At 41.2% G+C, this 23,019-nt stretch overlaps 2 protein-coding genes across 3 annotated transcripts in view; one reads left to right on the top strand and one right to left on the bottom strand.

The window, feature by feature from the left end:
- The window catches only part of klf13 (Kruppel like factor 13), a 30,347-nt gene extending 21,346 nt beyond the window's left edge, over nt 1–9,001 (top strand). Inside the window, exon 2 of the mRNA XM_058408978.1 lies at nt 928–9,001. Coding sequence (XP_058264961.1) covers nt 928–1,268 — 341 coding nt within the window. The 3' untranslated portion in view covers nt 1,269–9,001. The remainder of the gene's footprint in view (nt 1–927) is intronic.
- Nucleotides 9,002–16,601: 7,600 nt separating this feature from the next.
- otud7a (OTU deubiquitinase 7A) overlaps nt 16,602–23,019 on the bottom strand; it is an 81,025-nt gene continuing 74,607 nt past the window's right edge. For both annotated transcript variants that reach the window (XM_058408974.1, XM_058408973.1), the window contains 3 exons: nt 21,499–21,613; nt 20,744–20,828; nt 16,602–20,634 (listed from right to left, as the gene is read on the bottom strand). In XM_058408974.1, coding sequence (XP_058264957.1) covers nt 19,120–20,634; nt 20,744–20,828; nt 21,499–21,613 — 1,715 coding nt within the window. In that variant the 3' untranslated portion in view covers nt 16,602–19,119. The remainder of the gene's footprint in view (nt 20,635–20,743; nt 20,829–21,498; nt 21,614–23,019) is intronic.

The raw sequence follows: 23,019 nt of genomic DNA on the forward strand, positions 1-23,019 counted from the left end.
TGTTTAGAGGCTTTTCACCCAATTTAATGACTGTAAAAACTTTTCACAGGCAATTCTGCAGCTGGAGGACTAATGAGAGAGTCAGTGCATTCTCTGCCGAGCCTCATAAAATTCTGAAAAGCACGAGAGCCTTTATGTCTCTGCATGCAGGGCATTCATTTGTAATCTGAATGCTGAATGAGAAGGTTAAACCCGAGAGTGACCCATGCGAGAACGGGTACTGGCCACCGTGTTTATCCTCGGCTGTGATCCACTGAGCCCTATAGTTGGAGCTAGACAGCTTCGCTTTGTGCTGAGAGGAAGCTCAGCTTCACAAAATGGCTGCATATGTCTGGCCCAAAACACTCCATCTAATAGCCAGATCCTAACTTAAACCACTGTAACAGAAACAGTGGCCACTTCTGTTAGACGCTTGTATGGATTCAGGTAGTGAAAAATGAACTTGACACAAATAGGCAAGTTTTACTAAAACAGGATGTCTGCAGTTGTTTAATGGGGGCCATACGGGATACAAAGGGGCATGGCAGGACTTGGATATTTCTAAAAGAACCCTTTGTCTACATAAGGGTAGGAAAAACTGCTAGGGTAACATCAGCTGGCACAGATTTCCCCGCTGTTAGCAGTGTATGGTGCTGATGACTTGTAGCCTCCTTAGAACCCTTGTATTGGATTCAGAGAACTTTCAGAAGAAAATCAAGCCCTGATTGTCTCAAATCACTTTTTTTATCATAAACCTGTTCATTTTTCTTTCTCCACCTTTCTGTTTCTAAACAACATTGTATTATGAATACGCTGATATTGAATCTATGTAGTACTCTTCTTAGCGTTTTGATAATACACCAGTTATATGTCTCTGTTGGTGTTGGGTAAATACTGACAGCTGTGTGTGTGTGTGTGTGTGTGTGTGTGTGTGTGTGTGTGATACAGGAGAACGGCCCTTCCCGTGCACCTGGCCTGACTGCAGTAAGAAATTTGCTCGCTCGGACGAGTTGGCACGCCACTACCGTACCCATACGGGAGAAAAGAAGTTTGGCTGCCCGCTGTGCGACAAGCGCTTCATGCGGAGCGACCACCTGATGAAGCACGCTCGCCGACACTCCGACTTCCAGCCGGCCATGCTGAAGAGGCAGCAAGGAGGCAGCGGCGCGTTGACCGTAGCGAGCAGCACGCGGCCCGGATCGCTGAGCGACTACAGCCGCTCGGATGCCTCCAGTCCCACGCTCAGCCCCGCACTCAGCCCCGCACTCAGCCCAGCCAACTCGCCTTAAACCCGCCTGCACTTTCCGCCCTCTGCCCCCTGCAGCTCATTGCTGTTTTTGTTTTGTTTTTGTTTTTAACTCAATTTTTTCTGTCCAAAGTAGTGATGTTGCACACTTATTAGCCACCACCTCTCTTTGCTAATCCTTTTCGGCTTGCTGTGGTGTACTCTACTGTACATAACTGCTTCCTGTAGTGCAATTTTTTTCTCACCAACTTCATAAAAAGAGAAAAGCAGAAAACAGAGAAGAAAAAAAATGCCTTTTCCAGATGGCAATATTTACATGATGTACCATATGTCTGTATTTTTTATAGCCTCTGGCCACAGCCAGTTTCCATTGTATTTTTGTTGCTCTCTCTTTTGATCAAATCTGTTCAAATGAACAAAAACGTAGACAGAATTAACAGGTTTAGGTTTTTTTTGTTTTGTTTTGTTCTCTCTTTTTATTTATGACGGGTTAGGGGGAGTGGCGCACACACACACCTCAGGATTCTAGACAGTTGTTTTTCTTTCTCTCTCTCTCCTTTAATATTCACACTGACTGCACAATACAAGCATCACTTTACTCTGAAATTCAACAAGGGTTGAATTTTGTGCCCTGCTCAGGGATGGCCTTGTTAGCTTGAAAGAATGAACATGAAGAGAAAACATACATAAAACAGCCTTACACACAACACACGAAAAAAATGCACTCTTCCTTTTGTCTTTTTTTATTGGTTTTCACATGATTTGAGACTAGTACTAGGTTTAACAGTCATAAAAATCTGGATATCCGATCTGGCTGTAAGACGTGGTACCCCGGCTTTGGGACTAGAATGGAGTAGAAGTCATTGTGTATTGAGACTGGAAGTAATTCTTTTTGTTTTTAACATTGCTATCTCTAAGACTCTCCTTTTTTTCCCCCACAAATCTGTGAGGGTTGTTCTGGATAGGTTCTTCGTCGTACATGTTATAGTGGCCTAAATCCAATTTTTTTGGTCTAGATCTGACATGAAGAGAAAAATGAAATCAGATTTAAGCCACTATTGTATGTACACCTAGTTTGTTGTGTGTGTGTGTGTGTGTGTGTGTGTGTGTGTGGGTGTGTGTGTGTGTGTGGGTGTGGGTGTGTGGTCTCAGTGAGTCAGATTATAATCTTTTTTAATTATTTATTTTATTTTACTCTTTTACATCACACTTCACTGCACTTGTGTAACTTCGTGGCTCACTTACGGTGGATCGTCCTCATGATGTTGTTGATTTCAGAAATACGTGCGTGTGCCACATTTCAGGGCGGAGCTTTGTTCACACAGTAGGGACAATGGATGTAGGTCACTTAATAATAATAATAATAATCAAGGTGAAAAATCGATCGGATTTGAACCGTGAAGCTTGTAGTGTGAACAGAGCTAAAGAAAATCCCTACACTGTGTGAATGTAGGCGATCAAACTGTCATTACATGCACCACCTTCCCAATGAGGAGACTAGATCCCACTGCTCTCCTTACAGGACTGAACCAAATCCCCTAAAATGTGGAGGATAAAGTTTCAAAGCAGCAGCACTGCACCATAAAGACTGCACATGCATCAGCTTCAGGTTTTTTCCACAACAGTACAGGTTTAACACACACACACACACACAGCAAGGGATCTGGATCCCTTTGTTTTTGTTTTTTTAAATAGAAAAGAGAATAAAAAGGAAAAGCACACAAGAAGAAACCACCAAAGACTAGAAGGTGTGAAGGTGAGAATAGGAAAGCTTTTCTGCCATTGATATCCAGAGCTGGGGGAAGGGAGATACGTTGGCAGTCTCAGGTAACGACAGATGCCTCGGCCGCGTGACCTTACCCACCTTACTCACTGCCACCTGCCGCTTAGGAAACGGCTATGTTCACAAGCAGGCTGTTCCTAGCATGCTGGAGAGTCACTGCAACGGCGATATCCTCAGCGTGCCTCTCTCACTCCACCTAGGAAGAAGCAGACAGTGAGAGGATGGATGAAGTGCTGAAGGGTGTCCCCAGGGTCTCTGCTCTGGCAGACTAAATGCAGCCTGGAAGCCTGCAGGTCTTCAGAGAGGAGTAAGCTGGAAACTGGGCTGGGTTGCTGGGGCAGTAATGGGAGATTGAAGCTTGCCTAACGAACAAAAGCAGCACTCTGGACGAGGCAGGAAAGAAAGTGCTGACCCCAAGGGAGCCAGATAAAGACATGGGGCTTTATCATAAGCTGAACGGTTTGGCAGAAGAGACAGCCAGTCAGCTCTCCCCTCTGGAACGCAGACCTCCACTTCCATGCATGCTGCCTCGCTTCCTGCCCACCCGCTAAGCGCTAATGGAAGAGGGAGCATCCCGTCATCTATCAGTGTTCTGCGAATGGCACAGGGTGGCGGATCTCATTTGATTGGATGCCTTCAAAATTTCAGGACATTTCAGAAGAAAGTAGTTAAGGGCTTGTGAACAGTGAGAATGTTTATGGTAACAATTAAAATTTCAAGCATATCGTGTCCTGATCTGGAGTTCTAAATCCTTGGAGAAAAGAAAGATAAATTTACTGGAGTTTTTTGTTGTTCCAATATTAAGACCTTCCAGACTTTACTCAGACACATCTTTCTCTTTTCTTTGAACGGCTGCCTTAAAGACAGTTGTATAGATCAGAATAAACTGATAAGACGAGGCAGCACACAGCTGTAAGACTCTACAGACTTTTTGTTTTTTGTTTTTTACATTCTTTGCGTATCCGGACCTCTACACAGACTTCTTTACTGTCGCAGAGACGCTGATCGAAACAATCAGTGTTGCTGCTAAACACATTACCTCAATATACCATTACAGCAGCTGCTTTCAAACTTGATCCTCATTGAACAGGGGGCATTAGACTCATGAAATATTGTTGCTACCAAATCCATGCAGTAACAAATACATATCATTTTAGCAAACAGCAGTTTACCGTCCTTTGCTTGCTGAAGCGTGGGAAGATGAAGGAGCCAGATGTGAGAAAGTGGTCTTATGTTTCTACAAGCCATTCCTCACAGCTATGCCTCATCAGCTCAGGCCAGAAGCTTACAAAACCTGCCATGAATAGAGGCACCACTGTCTAAACTCTTTTGGCACTTGCCTCTTACACACACACACACACTTACACACTGATGCACATACTCGTTCACCCATCTCACACTTGTCAAGTCACTTTCACATATTCTCGGTTCTCCTTGTCTCACTTATCATGCACATGCGTATTCCCATTGACTCTCCTCACCTCATGGAGGGAGATACGACTAGGGCACTGTGGCACTTCCCAGCTGGGGCTGTGGTATCCCTGGACTGCAGGAGCAGGTGAAGGCCTGTGAATACCAGGCCTTGTCCCTCTCTTCACCCTCCCTATGCTGTCTTTCTCCTCCCTTCTCTTCCCTTTCCTCCCCTTCCTTCCCTCTTCCCCCCAGGGCCTCGCAGCCAGAGTCTTTCAAAACAGCACACATAATCAAAGCTTTCTCTCTTCTCTCTCTCTCATCTCTCTCTCTCTCTCTCTCTCTCTCACTAAAGAAAACACCCATAACAAAATGAAACAGCATCACACATACATTACTCCTGCAGCGAGACCACACATAATGCTTTCTCACTATTAGGTCATTTTAAACAGATTCTAGAGGCGTTGGAATCAAGCATCGACCAATTCCTCCCTGTTATAGCTAACACTGGAACACTAATTTAGTAAGTACTAATTAGCTAAATGCCCTCCAGGCTCACCTGTCATCAAGCAACCCCAAAGAGCAGATAATAACACCTTTCCTTTCATATTACTGACATATGCTGACCATAAGCTTCTTCTCATACTACCACAAAGCTGTGTGTTGCAGTGCATTGGAAGTGCTGAAGGTCATGTCTGTGTTCTCTTCACTGTTAGTCTGAGAACACGCTGACTTCTCCTCTGTCTCAGTGAAACTCTCCTCTGTCCAAAACCAGTAGCATGTTCGAATATGTATGAACCCATGGCTGTGACTGGTCTTTAAACTGGTCTCACTATCTTGGGTACTAGTGAAATGAATCTAGTAAAATGTTTCTAGTCCCTGGCATCCACTTTAGGCACCGGTCACAGGTCAGTGTGAGACATGGAAAAAAACACATGCATTTTCTTTTGCTCCATATATTCACTGTACTGAAATGACTTGAATCGGAAACAAGACCATTGAACATAGATTGTGGCATGTCTAGGGTAAAACTGTACTTGCTCTGTCCTTAGCTTACAATTCAACTTTACGTGTGATCATAGATGGTGGATGTATTCATCTGGCTTTGTTTATTTCTAATATACATTTCTGTATTATTATTAATATTATTACTATTATTATTATTATTTCCATTTTCTGAATGAAAACATATTTAGTTAATATTTTCTGATTTTTTTTATTTTATTGTTTTATTTTTATTTTTATTTTTATTTTTTAAGCCCCGAGCAAGACAAACCCCCAGAGTTCCCTCTTTATGCAGAGACACTGAATCTTTGTTAAAAGCAGGATATAGTTTTGTTTTTGTTTTTTTACTTTAAAAGTTATGGAAAGAAGCGGGATATAGGGGTGAAGATAACTTTTCTAAGGCTAATCTTTCCTTCTTTAATGCCTTGCACACGATTGATATAATTAGCTTAATTTTTCAAACGATACATAACCATAGAGACCATAGCATTGTGAATAGGTAGTGTAGTCCCATGCTATTATTATTATTATTATTATTATTATTATTATTATTATTATTATTATTATTATTATTATCCTTACTTTTTATTATTCTCTCCTTGGTTATAGTTGACCATTTTGTTACTCATCATGTATTTTTTTCTTCCGAACGTGTGTACTTTTACGAAGAAACTCAGAAGGTTATGAAGTATGAAGTATTTTGTTATTAGAGTGGTATAACTAAAATAATAATGGGCCAATGATCATGTCAACACGACCTAATTTATTAATACTCCTTCATTTAGACTGTAAAGCCGATAAAGAATCCGAATATATCCGAAAGTTTCCTTATTAATTCCTTTTAACATTAACCAGGAATCATATTTAGCTATATTACAAATTTCCCCGAATAATTTATTTCCTATCTGTTGCCAGAATTATACTAATCGATTATAGTAGATTTTGAGTTTGAAAAAAAACTAATATTTTTAAAATAGCACATTAGCTTTGATAATAAAGTGCCAAAGGCATTAAAGTAGCAAATCCAGGAGAAACCCTTAGAAAATTCACATGTATTCCATAATAGATGACATTAACTAAATAACCTTGTACAGTTTTCTATGAGTGATGTGTTTTTAAGTATGTGTACAGGACTGAATGATATGCATTAGATACCCAAGTATTTTTAAGTTTAGCTCTGTTATTTTATTTTATTATTTTTTTTCCTTTTGGTGTGACGTTAATGTAGCTTTATGTTTTTGTTGTTGTTTTTTGTCTGATTATTATTATTATGCTTTCTTAATTTGTTTTATGCTGTACAATTTAGAACATACATGGTTAAATATCCTAAAGTCTTGGATGCTTTTATTGTTATTATTAATCAGAAGTGAAAAACCCGACCATTCCAAAGGATTGCAATTTTATTTGCTGTAAATGTGATGCTTATATCAAACCAATGCATAGAAGCTACATTACTTTTATGTATTTATTTTATGTTCTGTTTTTTGGACTGTGATGTATTTTACTGAATGACATTTGTGACTAGTTCATTTGGGTACTTTTCTTAACATTGCATACTTTTTTTCCTGCTGTTTCGACAATGCCGCTTGTACTATATTTGATGGTGCCTACTGGACAAAATAGACACAACCATTCATGTTGGGACAGGATAAGTAGTAAACCCTGAGCCTCTCTCTCATAAAAGGGATTTTGCAAGCCTGCTTGCTTGTGTACATGCAGGTGTGCATATTATTTTGTAGCCATTCCCACCGTAGGTGAAAGACAGACATGCAAAACAGGGGTTAGGCCCGTGGAACCGTTGCATGGAACATGGGCCAAAGTGGTACAAAGCACCTGCCACTTGAGCCGTCAAGCAAACGAACCCACACTGTACAATTAATTGAAGTTCAGCACTGGGTTCCTGTAATTAGAGCCTCACTGGGTTGTCACCAAAGACTTCTAGAGTGGATGAATGTGGCGATGTTTGCATTTGCGTTAGCTGGAATTCAGGCTGCCGTTTCACAAAAGCACATGAGAGCGCTTTCAGCTGAAAGGAAGAAAAAAATGTTTATCCTTCAAATCATATGACTCTTTGGGTTATTCCCAAACATGTCTGCCAGGAAGTTTAGGAAACAAAAGAGACCCTTTGAGTACCGAACAAAGCCACGGTAAAGCGAACGGCCCGTGTTAATTGTCCTGCTAACGTGTTTGTGAAGACTTAGCTAGACTGTTGTTTGCCCATTATGATTGCCTATGGGTTCTTCTGAGCAGTCTGTAATGAAGGGTGTCCTTAAGCAGAACTGCACTGTTCTTGTGCAGGTTAGTTTTCTCCAAAGAACCCGTGATTGGCAGTGTCAATGCCCTTCAGTAATTGTGTGGCTTGGAAGAGAAACCCCCGACATCAATGACACGAGTGTGAGCACCGTTTAGGAATGACTGGAAACATCCTCCACATAAAAAATGTTTACCAGGGGAAAAAAAAAACATTTTTTGTTGTTTTTGGCATCATGTTGATAGCATTAATGTCTCGAAATATTTCATATACGGGGGATTCATCTGTGTATATTCATTGTACATGAAGGCTTGCACAATACAGTCATACTCGTACTCTTGGTCACTGGTGGTGACTGATGCTTTTAAAGCATGTGGTCATTCGTTTCAGTCTGTTCTTCTGTTAATCTGCATGTTTAGATTCCAACCCACGGTTAGCCTTTTAGCGGCATGCTACGTCCAGTGGTGTCATCAGGGACAAGGCTGCTACGGTAGCAGCTGTTAATGAGCACACACGACTGGATTACTATCGGAGGCTCAAACTCCCATTCCCTTCTTTCACTTTTTTATCATGTGCACTCAGTAAACGTCTGTCCCGACACCTGACACGTTTCTTCACGGCCGATTCTCTCTAGGCAAGAGCATATATTGGCACGGGATACCTGAACTCTAGAGATATTAGTCACGTTAATTAGTGATATTCAATGGCCACAACTAATTATTGAAGATCTTTTACATACCAATGATGCACATTCTTTTGTAATGACCATAAATCTCAAAAATGAACAAAAAATGATGATGTGTAAAGATTTCCTGGGAGGTCATTGATGCTTCAAGCTGTCCTCTAGGCTTTATGTGTATACTTGGCTTGCCTTCCTGATATATGTATTAGTCTTTATTTTCTATCACCATGCAATGCCTGTTCCTGTGACTACAGCGCAGCTATAAAGCGCTTTGTACAAAATAACTCCTATTTCAACTATGGCCAGTCCCTCTCTTCATGACCTCATTCAAAACCTGCCATCCATCACCATTTGTTAATTTTTATTTTGTCCTTTTTTCTGTTCCTTAATCAACCAAATCACTACAGTGAAGTATTACAGTTGTACAGTTCCACGGATTATACCAACTCTTAATGTCGCTGGTCATGGTTGCTCTGCTGTATCTTTTTATGACATTATTTTTTACATTCTAGACAATATATTGTGACTCTGTCCTATGCAAATATGAGAATTAACAAGAATTTGTCAAATAATGTATGTGTCAACTTGTATGCATGAAATAGTGAAGTTTACATTTGAAAATAAATGCATAAATAATCAGCTTTATTGTGGTGAAGGGTGTGAGTTATTTATTATCCTTGTATATCTTGTATTTTGCTCTCAGCAGATGGTGTCTAGTGTGATGAAATTATTCATTCTCGCTGACATTTGTGCAACGCACAATTAAAAACAACACTTTGGCGATGTCAAAATCTTCCAAATGATCATCGTGTCACTAGTTTAATCACCTAAAATAACCGTACCTTCTGGTAGGTTCACATTTACATTCCTCTCTCTACATGTATGTGTAACTACATGATTTTTGTTTTGTTTTGTTCTTTCATCTTTACTTCAGTTAACCGAATTCAGAGCATCAGCAAAGTGAAAAAAACAAATGAACACCTCTAGTGATGTCAGTTGTGGGAAAGTCTGTACCCTTCTGACTGGGGCTGCATGTGTACAGGAAGTACACCTTGTTCCTGTGTGACTGCACCCATGCAAATATTAACTGTAAGTGATGCGAAAAGTGTTTTCTTAATAAAGCATTTGCTGAGCTGAATATAGCAAGACAACCTCGACACAACTCCGTGACCTGACAGTGCTTTTGGCATGGTTCACATGTGTGTGGGTTGTAACATCATGTGTGCAAGAAGTTGTCCCACATATGGGAAAAATTTCTTCTCTAATAATACATATAAAGTATAAAACTTGGGATAGAATAAAGCAGCCATATCAGTAATATCCTATAGCTTGGTTATGTAAGAAAAACAGCATTGAGTACACACACACACACACAGCCACCCACCAACTGTTTCATCCTTGTTCTGTTAGTCTCCATCACTTTGGAGATGAACAGGAAGGAAGAACGTGCTAAAAATATTCAGAGAGAAGGTTGGTGTGTTCCCTGCTCAGTCTGCCCACCTCCTGTCTCTCTGTCTGTCCATACCATGGTCCTGCCAGAGAGCTGGGTGTGTGCGGTTGTGGAAAGAGGGTTGGGGTGGTGGGCTGTATTTTGCAGGGTGGTGTTTGTGGAATCATGTACATATGTGTGTGTGTGTGTTTCTGTGTTAATGCTATATCAGTTAATATCTTCCCCACTCTTAAGTCTAATTACAAAGCTGTGTGTGGCAGGTGAAACCCAGTTCAGATCACAGCTTGTGAATTTCTTTTACTGTCTCTCCACCTCTGACACTGTTATTATGATGGGTACACTGGAAGCCTGGGCTTCCTCACCCCCCTTCTGTCTGAGAAACTATATGCTGCCAGCCTGCAACCAACAATTTAATGCAGACCTGAGAACAATTACGGTAAGACGAGGTCCTGTTGCCATAGAAAAGGTGTTCAAGGGGAGACATAAAAGCTCGAGGTCAATAGTTATTTCTATTTATAATTGAATTAGGATGGCGATTTTTGGACTAAGAAAAGTAAATTGCGGTACATTTACAGAGAAACACTTTTATAACTAATTGTTTAATGTTTTTTTAGAGACCCTTTCCAGCATAGTTTTGTACAGAACGCTGCAGCACTCGTGATGATTTATGCATTTATTAAACACTCTAGCAAGAAAGTTTCACCCACTTGATATCTTACTGAGATCCTAAAGCAGTAAAGTCCCAAGCATTTGGCTCAGTTGAGGCAGATGTGCTGTTAGTCTTTAAGATCTCTTGCAGCTCACCCAGTGGAGGCAAACATTAGGAAATACATTAGGAAAACTATTTATATTTTATAGTTGTTTTCAAATCCTGATTAAAACATACTTGAATGTGTCTATTCATAGATTTAGGCTCTTTATTTCACTTGCTTAAATGTTTAACATCAGTAGGACAAATGACTGTATAATATCATCGTAGTGGGGCGTTATGACCGTTTCCCCATTGAACAGCAACGCTCTGACCCTAGATTTTGGTAGGGCAGGACAACAATAATAATAATAGCCTCAAACAAAATTAGGCCAAGAGGCTATCACGCTAGACCTAGGCTATAGGCTACTATGTAGTAGAGTAACCATATAATACGCAGTTGAGAGTCAACAACATACAATCTAGAGGTTGATTTCAGTTGTTTAGATATACACGTCTGCAATTACACTTATTAAAGATATATTTATTCAAATTAATTTCTATTATTTGCTATAAAGCAGAAGTTTGGCAGCTTTTGTGTCTTCTTTTAATAATCCCAATTTGGCAAAAACAAAACAACAACAACAAAATATAAACTCCAGCAACCCTGTCAGTCCAGTCTGCTGCTCCCTCATCCACAGAACACTGAAACTGGCCCAGTGGGGCTCTGTTAGCCTTTAATGGAGTTCCCAACTTCCCAACTCGCCTTAATTTATGGAGCTAAATGGGGCAGTGGAGCTAAATGGACCATGAGGCCTGATGATTCTTCAACATCTAGAAAGGTGAGCTTATGCATGGATCATCAGTGTATAAATTTGTCGAATAGCACCATTTTATGATTACTCCGAGTAAAAATGTATAGTATTATGTATACACACCACAAAATGGATCCTATGATGAAACACACCACAAAATGGATCCTATGATGAAACACACCACAAAATGGATCCTATGATGAAACACACCACAAAATGGATCCTATGATGCATACACAAAAAATATACAAAACAAAAAAAATTCCCATAAGGATAAGTTTATTAGACAGTTACCTGACCTTGGGTTATCCTGCTTGTTCTCACTCTCCTGCTCTGTCTGTTCACTTCCTGGCCATCTTGGCAGTTGTGATGAAGCCATCCATGAATCCTTCATCTTCTTCCTCTTTTTTATGAATGAGTAGACTTACATCTTACAGCCACCCTGCTGAGTGCCCTGTCCCATTCATATTGGATTAACTCATTCTGACAGTCTGCAATTTACTAAAAAATTCAACTAGGGGCAATTTCACACTCCCTTGAGACTGTTGGGGACATGTCCCTACAATTTCTGCTCAAATGCACATGATTTATCTAGTGTTTAATTGGTTATTATGTGGTAAATTGAAGTAATCCATACTTGTAACTTGCAGAAACTACTTTTTACAGCAGCACTTTCTTTTCTACAATGCAATACCTTTTTGTAACAGGATATGTTTCTATGAATTCACTGTTGCTTCACACCAGTTAATAATCAGCGAATATTATATCAGTGATAGCAACTTAGTACTAGGTGTGTACTGTGTAGTAAAATAAAATGCTCTATTAGTAATGGTATTGTTTGACCTTGTGCTTCATTGCCTGCAAAACTGTGGCAAAAAAACCCCAGCAGACTGTTGATTATATCAGAACCCAAACCGTGAACTCTCACGCTCTGCAATATCTCCTCCACTGTGAATGAGTACACACCAGCAGGAGGGGCCATGTGAGGACAGCTTTATAAACCCAGAGAACATGGTGTTCCTTTACTAAGCACGACTAAGTGGGTGGAGGGATGTGTGTGTGTGTGTGTTTTTGGGTAAGGAGATATATTATATTGTACTACTCCCTGGTGTATGGTATGAACTGATGAACTGCAGCTAATTAGCACAAAATGGATAACAAATAGACATATAAATGTTTCATTTATCTTCAGGGGTGTCTGGTGTCATGGCTAAGAGAGGCCTGTGTCAGTAGTGCTGAATTTATAGTCTGTGAGATGAAATAAAGAGGAAAGAGTGGGCTGTCTGAGAGTGTGGTAGTGTGTATGTGTGTATGAGAGAGTGAGTGAGTAAGAGAGAGAGAGAGAGAGAGAGAGAGTGGGTGGTGGTAGGCTGGTGGTGCCCAGAGCACTGAGAGGCAACCAGGCAGACAGACTTTGAGTTCAGACTGTGTGTGGGCGTCCTGCAGTGGGTGTTGCTGTAGTGTGACCTCTCTGTGCTTCCTCTCTCTCTCTCTCTCTCTCTCTCTCTCTCTCTCTCTCTCTCTCTCTCTCGATCTGTGTGGGGGCGACACCGGCTGGCATTGGCACATACACACACACACACACACTGCCACTTATACTGGAAATGAGAGCAAGAAAGAAGTCTTTATAAAATTCAAAAAGCCTCATTAAAATTTCTCATTCCATTTCTTTCTTTCTTTCTTTCTTTCTTTCTTTCTTTTTTCACTTGCATGCTCGTTCTATGGGTCCACATACCAACAATTAGCCGCTAACTTCAAAATACCTTGGAGGTGAACTGCTTTTTCAAAAGTCCTTTCGAAACTTTTCGAAGAGTGGATCACAATTTTAATGCCGACTTCCAAAAGCTTTCGAAAAACCCCAGTAAGAGAGCAAAAGAAAGGAGATGTATGTTGAAACACGCTGCACTGAATTCCATTTGAAATCACACCAAGGCCTCATGTTTCATTCTGTAAGCTTTAAAGAAGAGCTGGGCGCCAGATAAGCATCAATATTCATCAGAGGTATTTAAATCCTTCTTTTTTGTCTCGTTACGTGAGAGCAGAGACAGATGTGCCTGCAACTGACATGAAAGGGAAGATGATAATTAGTGTTTTTGATAAGCACTCATAGGGAAATTATTCCTGTACAAGTGGCAACAGAGATCTCGCACTGTGATTCATTGTCATTCCTATCAAGTGTGTGTTATGTGTTGTGTCTGCTGCTAGTGTCTCTGTCTACCATAAATTAGAAAAAATACAAAGGGAGGGTATGCATGAAACCTCCCTCCCTCCATCCTTCCTCTCTCACTCGCACACAAACACACACACACACACCCCAGCAGAAAGTGTTTAGCTGTTTCCACTGTGTCTCCTCTCTCTTCTTCCACGTGGCCTCTTCAGTGTCAGCAGGTTCACACACACACACACACACACACACACACACACACAGATCTCTCACAGTTTAACCAACAACACTGATTTCAAAACTTGTCAACTTTAGGTCAACTTTTATATACACGGCAATTTGGCATCTATCTCTCCACTCATAAACAAACTCAAAATGAAAGCTATGTGAAAACAGTGTGTCATAAAAGCACCAGTCCCTCAATGAACAGACTTTTGTTTTTTGTAGTGGAAAGCGTGACCTGACTATCCCCCTGACCCAGCTCAGTGTGGTATGAGCTGTGTACAATGGAGCTCAATCTGCGCGGTGCACAAACCAGCACAGCTCATTAAAGCCGCAGTGCCGGTCACGAGATCCGGCAATAACGTTCACGCTACGCACACATGGTAGCATGCCTCCCCCAGACTGTCTCCCACTCTCTGTCTCTTTCTCGAACAATGCACTAGAGACATACTCACTCTTACAACACTGGCTACTGTACCCAAGGAGACACGCACACCCTCTCACCAACACAAAGGGTCTTATGGCATGCAAATGATGACCTTATCCTTGCCTGATTTGCTTTCATTCACATTCAATTCACATTTGTATGAACTTAGTCCTGGCCTAATGTCAAACAAAATTTATAACGATATTGCCATGAGCCAAAGCATATAGCAGGCAGATGTTTGAAAGGAAGTGCCACATGAATTTTTTTTTTGTCAGTTTTAGAGCTTCATGCTATATATACAAGGCAAACTGTAATTTCACTGAAAACACTGAGCCCACCTCATCTGTTAAAGCCACATATGCTACAGGGGTTATTTAAGGAAATACAACAGAGCTGAATAACTCTTCTCTTTTTCAAGCTTCTTAAACCTGAAATAAAATTAGCAAGACTGACAATATCAGAGATCACAGTTCTGGTCTCTTTAATTATATGATTATTCCAGGTTTTATTCCAGGTTTATAAGCCTTTCAAAGTGCACTATTAAGGGTGACTATATTGCTGATAGCGTGTTGCTGCATCTCTGCTGCACTGTACATCCCCTTAAGGAAAATTCCCATTGCAGTCCATGAGTCTCCATGGGAACTCCATGTCAACTTATAGGATCCACATGAGGCGCCAGGGAAATAAAAGATATTCCCATTCCCACGACTTTAGTTACCTAAAACCGAAATATCCTATAAAGCTCAAAGATCATGATCATAAAAAAATTTCCATAATACCTGTAGGATGCAATGAAATTCCCCAAAACACCAATAAAACCTGAACTTTAAAAGGCATGTGAGATTCATATTGCAGATGATAACTCACAAAAAAACCCAACAGGAACCACAGTGTAATAGACAGAAACCTGTGATTTTAATATAAGGCACTCATTGAATCTTCAGTGGTGTTCATTTGGGATTGGATTCCGAATGAAAATAATAAGTATACTATGGGAGTTTTCTATAATTGAGTCACATTAGCTAATGCATTCGCACTAATTGGAAAATATATATGTAAATATATATATATATATATATATATATATATATATATATATATATATATATATATATATATATATATATATATTTTGGTTGGCTGGTTTTAAAAACCCACTTTTGCATTTTTTTTTGTTTTGTTTCTTCCTAGTTATCATATTTTCTCACAAACGTTTTGGTTTTCCTTTGGTTTATTTTACACCACCATGACCCTGATCAGGCAGTTACTAAGGATGAATGAATGAATGAATGAACACCGTAAACACATGGCTGTAAATACATACATAATGTTAGAGAATATTATCTCTCTGCTTCCTCATACCCACAGATTACACACCTCTAGTCTTGAGCAGATGATAATCTAGTGCACCACCTATTTGTATCTGTTTTTATATCAGTTTGAAACATGATATCTGTTCATTTCTAGCAGTGTTTACTTACTATCAGGTCTTTAGTGCTGACATGTCATGAGCACTCTATCACTCAAGGCATCAATGCATTACATCAAAAGTGTCTTCACTGCTGTAGAAACCGCTGTCTGTGTATATGGGTGGTAGTATGGGTGATGGGTACGGCCACTTAAAGCCCTTCCAAAACCCTTAATGAGTAAGAGGTGACGGCTAGGTCGCTCAGCGTTAAGCCGATTATGATAATGATGATTGAGTAATTTTGCTGTCTCTCTTGAACCTTGAGCTAAAATGCTGTTAGAACACTTGCCTTAAAGAGTATAACAGCAGCATGCCATGAAACCACAGACAATGGCCGATGTTTCTGTGTCTGTACAGTCAGATGTAGGGTTTTTTTTAAAAAAAAAACATGGTAAAATACTATTTAAGACACTAAAATATCTTTGCTTATAAACAAATGTTTGCGTTGATGCAAAGATTTGCTCTTTAAACATTAAGCTCCTGTTATTCTGGTTCTTCTACTAAATTCTGAGCTACCATAAATTAGCATATGAAACAAATAAAAAAACCATTTCAGGACAAAGATACTATACTGTACTGTAGAATTCAGCTTTGGGTCTTAAATTCCAAACCTTCCATATGTATGTATGGAATGAGGGTTTATGTGACTTGGAGAAAAATAGTTTCTTGTCAGCTGCTGAGCCACGGGGCAGTTGTGAGACAGGTGACCTGTGAGACAGCTGCTCAGCATCATATTCTGTAGTTGTCAGGCTTGGACTGAAAGACTGCAGGATTATGAGTCAAAATGCATAGGGTGCTATGAGTCTATTTTTGCTCCATGTGATCAATTATGTGAGCGAGCAGACAGTCTAATCTGGGCTCTTATATTGACCGAAACCACAGCTCGTCATAGCTCAAATTACAGGACACAGAGGATAATGACACGCACATACACATAGGAAAACATACACATCAACACCCACACATTCTTCCATACTTGCATACAGTAAAAAGAAGGCACAGACAACAGTGTTAACAACAAACTAATCTTGTTTTGTTCTTTTGTTCCTGTTTCCTCCTACTATTTACATCAGTACCTAATGTGCAAATTAATAATTTAGTGTAAAACTGTCAAATGAATATAAAATCATATTTTACAATTCTAAGACGGTGCAAGTCCATGATTCTGTCACACAGAAAGGAGGAAGAAGAAGAGGAGGAGGAGGAGCAGGGAGCACAGAAGGAAGGAGCAAGAAAACAGACACACCGAGCGTTAGACTGTGCGGGGTTATTCAGTATTACAACACACACCAGAAAGCAGTGAGTAATGCTCTGACATTCTTCACTCGCCTGAAAGGAGACAAGCACTAGAAGAGGACTTTGCCTTGCCCATGCTCACACAGGGGTTAGCAATAACAATATTGTCAGGCCTTCTGGTGCTGTGAATGGCAGAGGAATCGAGGCCTTCCTAGTATACGAAGCAAGTTTTTGAGTTACAAGACTATTTGCAGTGATATAGAACATACATAACACCTTGTTAATCATGTCTTGTTAAGAGTGGCGGCTCTTCCGTAGGGGCAGGTGGGGCAGAGCCTAGCCAAATAGATCTGTTGCAACTGATGTTAATCTTGCATTATTAATGACCTCTTTAGAGTGAGCAACAATTTAAAGGGAAAAAAATGCAGATATTCTATTGATTCCCTTACCTTTCTAGATATGATGTAATCTTGATGCAGTGTGTTGCTCCATTTTGCTCCATCTGGGTTATTATTGCACACAGTGATAATAAAAATGAAAACTACAGCTAGCACAAACTGAGACCTACAGGGGCAACAATCACTCTGCCCCACTCTTGATCTATGAATGCATCGTTTATGATTTGTGTTTGTCTCACACTGTGATAACGGAGACAGGAACGTCATGTTTCAAACAGAGTTGAAAAAATAATTTGAAGTGATCGAAATGCCATCTTTCCCTGATTAACGAACTAATTAGCAAATTATTCTACAGTTTCTATCTAGCTAGTTAGCGTTAGTGTGTCTTTGGACAGCAATTAACAGCAAACAGAAACCATCAGACCGGGTCTGTTCAGGTTCATTCGTGTCTTGTCGGCTCTCATTTCCCTTTCATGGGGTTACTCTAAAAAATTTAAAAAAAAAAAAAAAACATTGCTAGATCGTAGCCTTTAAGTAAACGTGATGATTTAATTGTGTTTGAGATTATGTTGTAATTATTGTTGTCCTGCCCCAAACGGATTCTATGGTCACCAGCCAATCCTGCTTGCTAATTCAATTTTAAATCCAACTTTTTCATATATGCTGAAAGTGATTCTTCAATATTGAATTTCGTGATTCAATTTGGGGATTATATTAGTGAACACATTTAACACAATACCTGAGAATATCAAAAATAGGACAAAACTGTTTTTGGCACAGATGTTCAGGACAAACGCAGGTGGGTCTGTTGATAGACTTTCATGTGTGTGCTTGTGGGTTACAGAACAAATGATGAGCAACAGCCATTACCTACAACACGCCGAGGTGTAACCAAGATTGACAAACATCACAGAGAGTTCCATTCGCTTTCACGTTTAAGTCCACTACACTATAAAGGTGTATAAAGGTTTGTATTCCATTATATTGTTTCTCTTGCATTGTATAAATTGGTCATGAGTAGCAGTAGTTTATTTTACAGAAGCCATTTGCTACCAAGAACGTGATATATTGCAAAACGCAGATAGGAATAAATGGCGCTGTACCGCATCAGACGGTGCCGGGATATGAGAGTTTCAATGGAATGCAAACCGATGTACACGAGGTCCGGTCATGTGCTGCACAATCAAAAGCATGTTACAGACCATGCAGCACACTTTGATTTTTTTGTCACAAATGAAATTTCAGAACAATCGTCTTACATCCAGGTAGATAAAATCACACTCGTTTCTGCACAAAGACAATACACTATGGCTGACGTTAAGAATGCATAGATAAAAAAGGGAGGGACTGCGCTCATTACCAAACTTATTGCTTTTTAAAAACTTCCTTCTGTTTATCAGTGGTTCCTTCCCCTCCCATTGGAATTATTTCCAAAGCAGAAAGATGTTACTTGCTATTGAGATATTGATTGAAGTATTGCATTCAAATGAGTTACCCAGTAGCTTTCGGAGAGCTCAGAGGAGACTGACGTACGCTTTTACATCTTTTTCGGCTAGTGCTAGAAATTTTATATTACAGACTGAGCAAAATGCACAGACATGAGCTTTTACTCTAGAACAAGTAAAAGAATGTAAATTTGGACAAAAGACAAACTGACAAATAAAATGACAGCACAATCTCTGGCCAAAGCTGTAAACTGCAGTGTCATTTTGCTATTGAGAGAAAAGTAACAAGATTACAAGGAGATCATTCTTAAATATATTAGAAAACGGTATGCCAGTGTCTGTCTGTTACTCGCATAGTGCAGAGGGTGATGATGTCGCTGCTGTCTTTATAATCGCACACACACACACACATACACCAGTGTTGCACTGCATGTGTGTGTATGAGCGGGGCTATCCAGGTCGGTGTCCTTTGCCCTCTCTTTCCCTGCGTTTCAGCTCCTCTCTGTAGCAGTAGGAGCAGTAGTTCTCTGTCTCTGGCCTGCCATAAAAGGAGCAATTCTCCCTCTTGCAGCGCTTCTGCTGAAAGCAGTACATGGGGCAGGTTCCACTGCGGATCTTGGATTTGTCGTGGTTGAGCCAGGAGTGGGGTGCGAGTTCCTCGTCGGCGAACTCCAGACTGTCCCGGATATGGCTTGCATTAAAGCCATTGGTGTAGGTGTGGGATTTGTGCTCGCCGGCCATGCTGTATGGCATAGGATCTCCGCCATGGATGGCGCGAATCCCAGACATGCGTGCTGGACTATAGCTCTGAGAGGACAGTGAGCGGTTCTGTTGCGGATACGTGGCACAGGTCTTCAGCGTCCCCACTGGAATATTATAGGGCTCGTCCTGGTAGCTGGAGGACTGCGTGTTGCTATCTCTCAGGTGGATGACGCTGTGCCTCTGGATGGGTGGCGTATGGCTATAGTGGGCGGATACCGGGATAGGTTCCTGTCGCTTAGCACCTTGACTGGGAGAGGAGAAGGGGACGGGTGACATGGAAGAGCATGGGAGTGAAGGCGGGTTGGCATTAGGGATAGGAATTGGGGAAGCAGCGAGGGTAGGGCTATTCCTCCCCTGGCCCTTTAGTGTGTGGATATGGCTGGGATGCAGAACAGGTGAGCAACTCTCGGGGGGAGAGCTGTCAGAGCGCTCTCTCTGGAATGTGCTCTCCTGCTCAGGCTTCTTGAGGGTGCCATTGGTCTGGGGCTTTTTCTCAGCCTCGGCTTTCCTCTTCTGTTCCTGCTCGGTGCTGAAGCGCTCCTGCGCACTGCTCAGGTAGTAGCTGATCATCTCTTCATGGAACTGATGCCGGTGGCTAGTCAGCAGCAGACCAGCAAAGATGAACTTGCGCTCACCCTGCATGGCTGCACGAAGGATGTTCAGGCTCAGCTTGACATCTGTGCTGTACTTCCAGTTGTCCAGAGTCCGCTCGTCTGGATTTTTGCCTGAACCGGCCTGCCTTTCTCCGGAGGAATTACCTGATGCTCTGTCAGTAGGAGATGGGCTGGTCGCTTTCTCAGAGGACGACGTACTCGTAGATTGGCCCGACTCCTCTTTGCTGCCTTTGCGTGTTTTGGAGTCCTTCTTCTTGGGCTTCTGTTCGCTGCTCTCCACAGCGCGCCCATTCGTTATGGTGGACCTGCTGATTTTGCCATGTACCAGACCTCCCAGGCCACCCATGTTCTTCTTCAGCTTGATGCCTAGAGTCTTGCTAAAGCTGCCCAGCTTGTTGGCTACTGAGTCGGCACGAGCTTTGTCTTTGTCCTTGTGCTGCTTGTCCTTGTCTTTCTCTTTGCTAGTCTTGCCATTGTTGAGGTTGGAATTGCTGCAGACAGACTCGCGGTCTGAGTCCATGGATTCAGCCAGAGACTGCACATCTTCTCCTGCTGATGCGGTGGGAGACTCGGGTTGTGCAAGGGGAGCCTATAATATCATACAGAAAAGTCAATCAAAACAAAATTTCTGTAACTTGATGTATCAACCATGGAAATGGAGCAGGATAGAGATCTTGAAATATTAAATCCTTACGCACTCGTGTCTCTGATGGTATTCGAATCCATGTTACATTCATATAACTGTGCAGGAGGTTTAGCTTAGCTTCCAATGAGAGAATAAGACTAAAACAGAAAAAAGAGAAAGGGTAGTGAAATTTTATCATACTTTCACAGATCGTATTGATGAACGCTGAATGTTTTCTCCTCTGATTGGATCAGGGAGCTTCAAGGCAATTTATGCAATTCAGAAGAACCTAAAGACGTGCTTGAGTTAAGCCATTTATAATTAGAAGTTTCATTTAACAGAAGTTTGTGTTCATTCATTAGCCTCTTAAATGTCAAAAGAACAATTAATATCCCAGTTTAAAGTAACACAAGAACTTTAAATCACACAACCAAAAGATATGCCAAATGAGTAAAGCCCTTGGTATTGGAACAGTAGAGAAAATGATGAAGTACATAGTTATTTTACTGCTTTCATTTCAGCACAAATGTTTGCTTTAAATCTTTGTACAACCTTAATGTGATCTTTGTGTAGTTTTTCTAAAAGTCATTTCATTCATTTCGATCTTTGAAATGCTGCTTTTTCCAGAATCATAAGGATTTTAACTACACACCACTGTTTCTCTACTGGAATTCCAGATTTTGCCCAGAGAAATCCCGTACATGGGGGATAGCACGAACAGAGCTTCCCCTCTTTAAGCACTGGGTGACAGAGTGAGCCAGTCTGCAGATCCCTTAAGCCCCTGGCAAGGCACGGGACAGATAGAAAGAAGGAATTGAAGGATCTTACTTGGCCAGTTTGGTGTTGTCGTTGTCGTCCCTCCCCCAGTCCCAGTCTCTGCCTGGATCCACCGCAAAGTGCAGGGCTAAAAGCTTGTGCTCGGAGTCTGTCAGAGGGATGACAGCTACAACGGAGAGAAGAGAGGAATTGCAGTCTTAGAAGAGAAGTTAGTCAAAAGTAAGTAGTAATGAAACAGACGAGGCATGCAACTGTGTGACCGGTTGTGTTGTATTGAATTTCCACTTCCACACTACAGAGAAGCACTCTGTCCATTTAAAATCTCTGACCACCTAACTCACTCGTTTTCTTTTTTTGCATCCCTGGAGCATTTGCCATCAAGCCCAGCAGACACACACTCAAATGAGAAGAGAAAAACTGTGAAATTGGGTTTACGGGGTGAAAAAGATTAGGATAAGAAAATGAAACACAGAGATGTTTAACAGCGATCCGGAGAGACCGAGAAATTGGGACTGGTGAGAAATACAGAATATTCAAGCACAGGACATTCCAGTCCCTGTTCACACACACACACAATCTTTCTGGTAGAACATACAGTCTTCTCTCACAGTAGCTCTGACATTTGCCAAATGAGTGCTTGGCTGGTTTCATAGTGTACCAGTAATGAGTGAACACACTGCCTCACTCTGAGTCATCTAAACAACACTATGGGTGTAATTTTTCATTTGGTGAAAGACATGTGAAAGACAGAATGTGCACGCGTGCGAGACAGAGATAGACAAACAGATAGACCTAGGTGTGTCAAGGGTGAGGGCTGAACTAAAAGAAAAGTCAGATACAGCTGCAAAAAAGCCAATCTAAATCCACTCTTATTAAACTCACGAGGCACGGTTTTGACCCAAACCCAAGAACTGACTCAGAATGACAAGCAAATACACTATATTGCCAAAAGTATTCGCTCACCTGCCTTGACTCGCATATGAACTTAAGTGACATCCCATTCCTAATCCATAGGGTTCAATATGACGTCGGTCCACCCTTTGCAGCTATAACAGCTTCAACTCTTCTGGGAAGGCTGTCCACAAGGTTTAGGAGTGTGTTTATGGGAATTTTTGACCATTCTTCCAGAAGCGCATTTGTGAGGTCACACACTGATGTTGGACGAGAAGGCCTGGCTCTCAGTCTCCGCTCTAATTCATCCCAAAGGTGTTCTATCGGGTTGAGGTCAGGATTCTGTGCAGGCCAGTCAAGTTCCTCCACACCAGACTCTGTCATCCATGTCTTTATGGACCTTGCTTTGGTCACTGGTGCACAGTCATGTTGGAAGAGGAAGGGGTCAGCTCCAAACTGTTCCTACAAAGTTGGGAGCATGGAATTGTCCAAAATGTCTTGGTATGCTGAAGCATTCAGAGTTCCTTTCACTGGAACTAAGGGGCCAAACCCAGCTCCTGAAAAACAACCCCACACCATAATCCCCCCTCCACCAAACTTTACACTTGGCACAATGCAGTCAGACAAGTACCGTTCTCCTGGCAACCGCCAAACCCAGACTCGTCCATCAGATTGCCAGAT

This window comes from Hemibagrus wyckioides, linkage group LG14, assembly GCF_019097595.1.
Source record: "Hemibagrus wyckioides isolate EC202008001 linkage group LG14, SWU_Hwy_1.0, whole genome shotgun sequence".
In the NCBI taxonomy this organism is placed as follows: Eukaryota; Metazoa; Chordata; class Actinopteri; order Siluriformes; family Bagridae; genus Hemibagrus; species Hemibagrus wyckioides.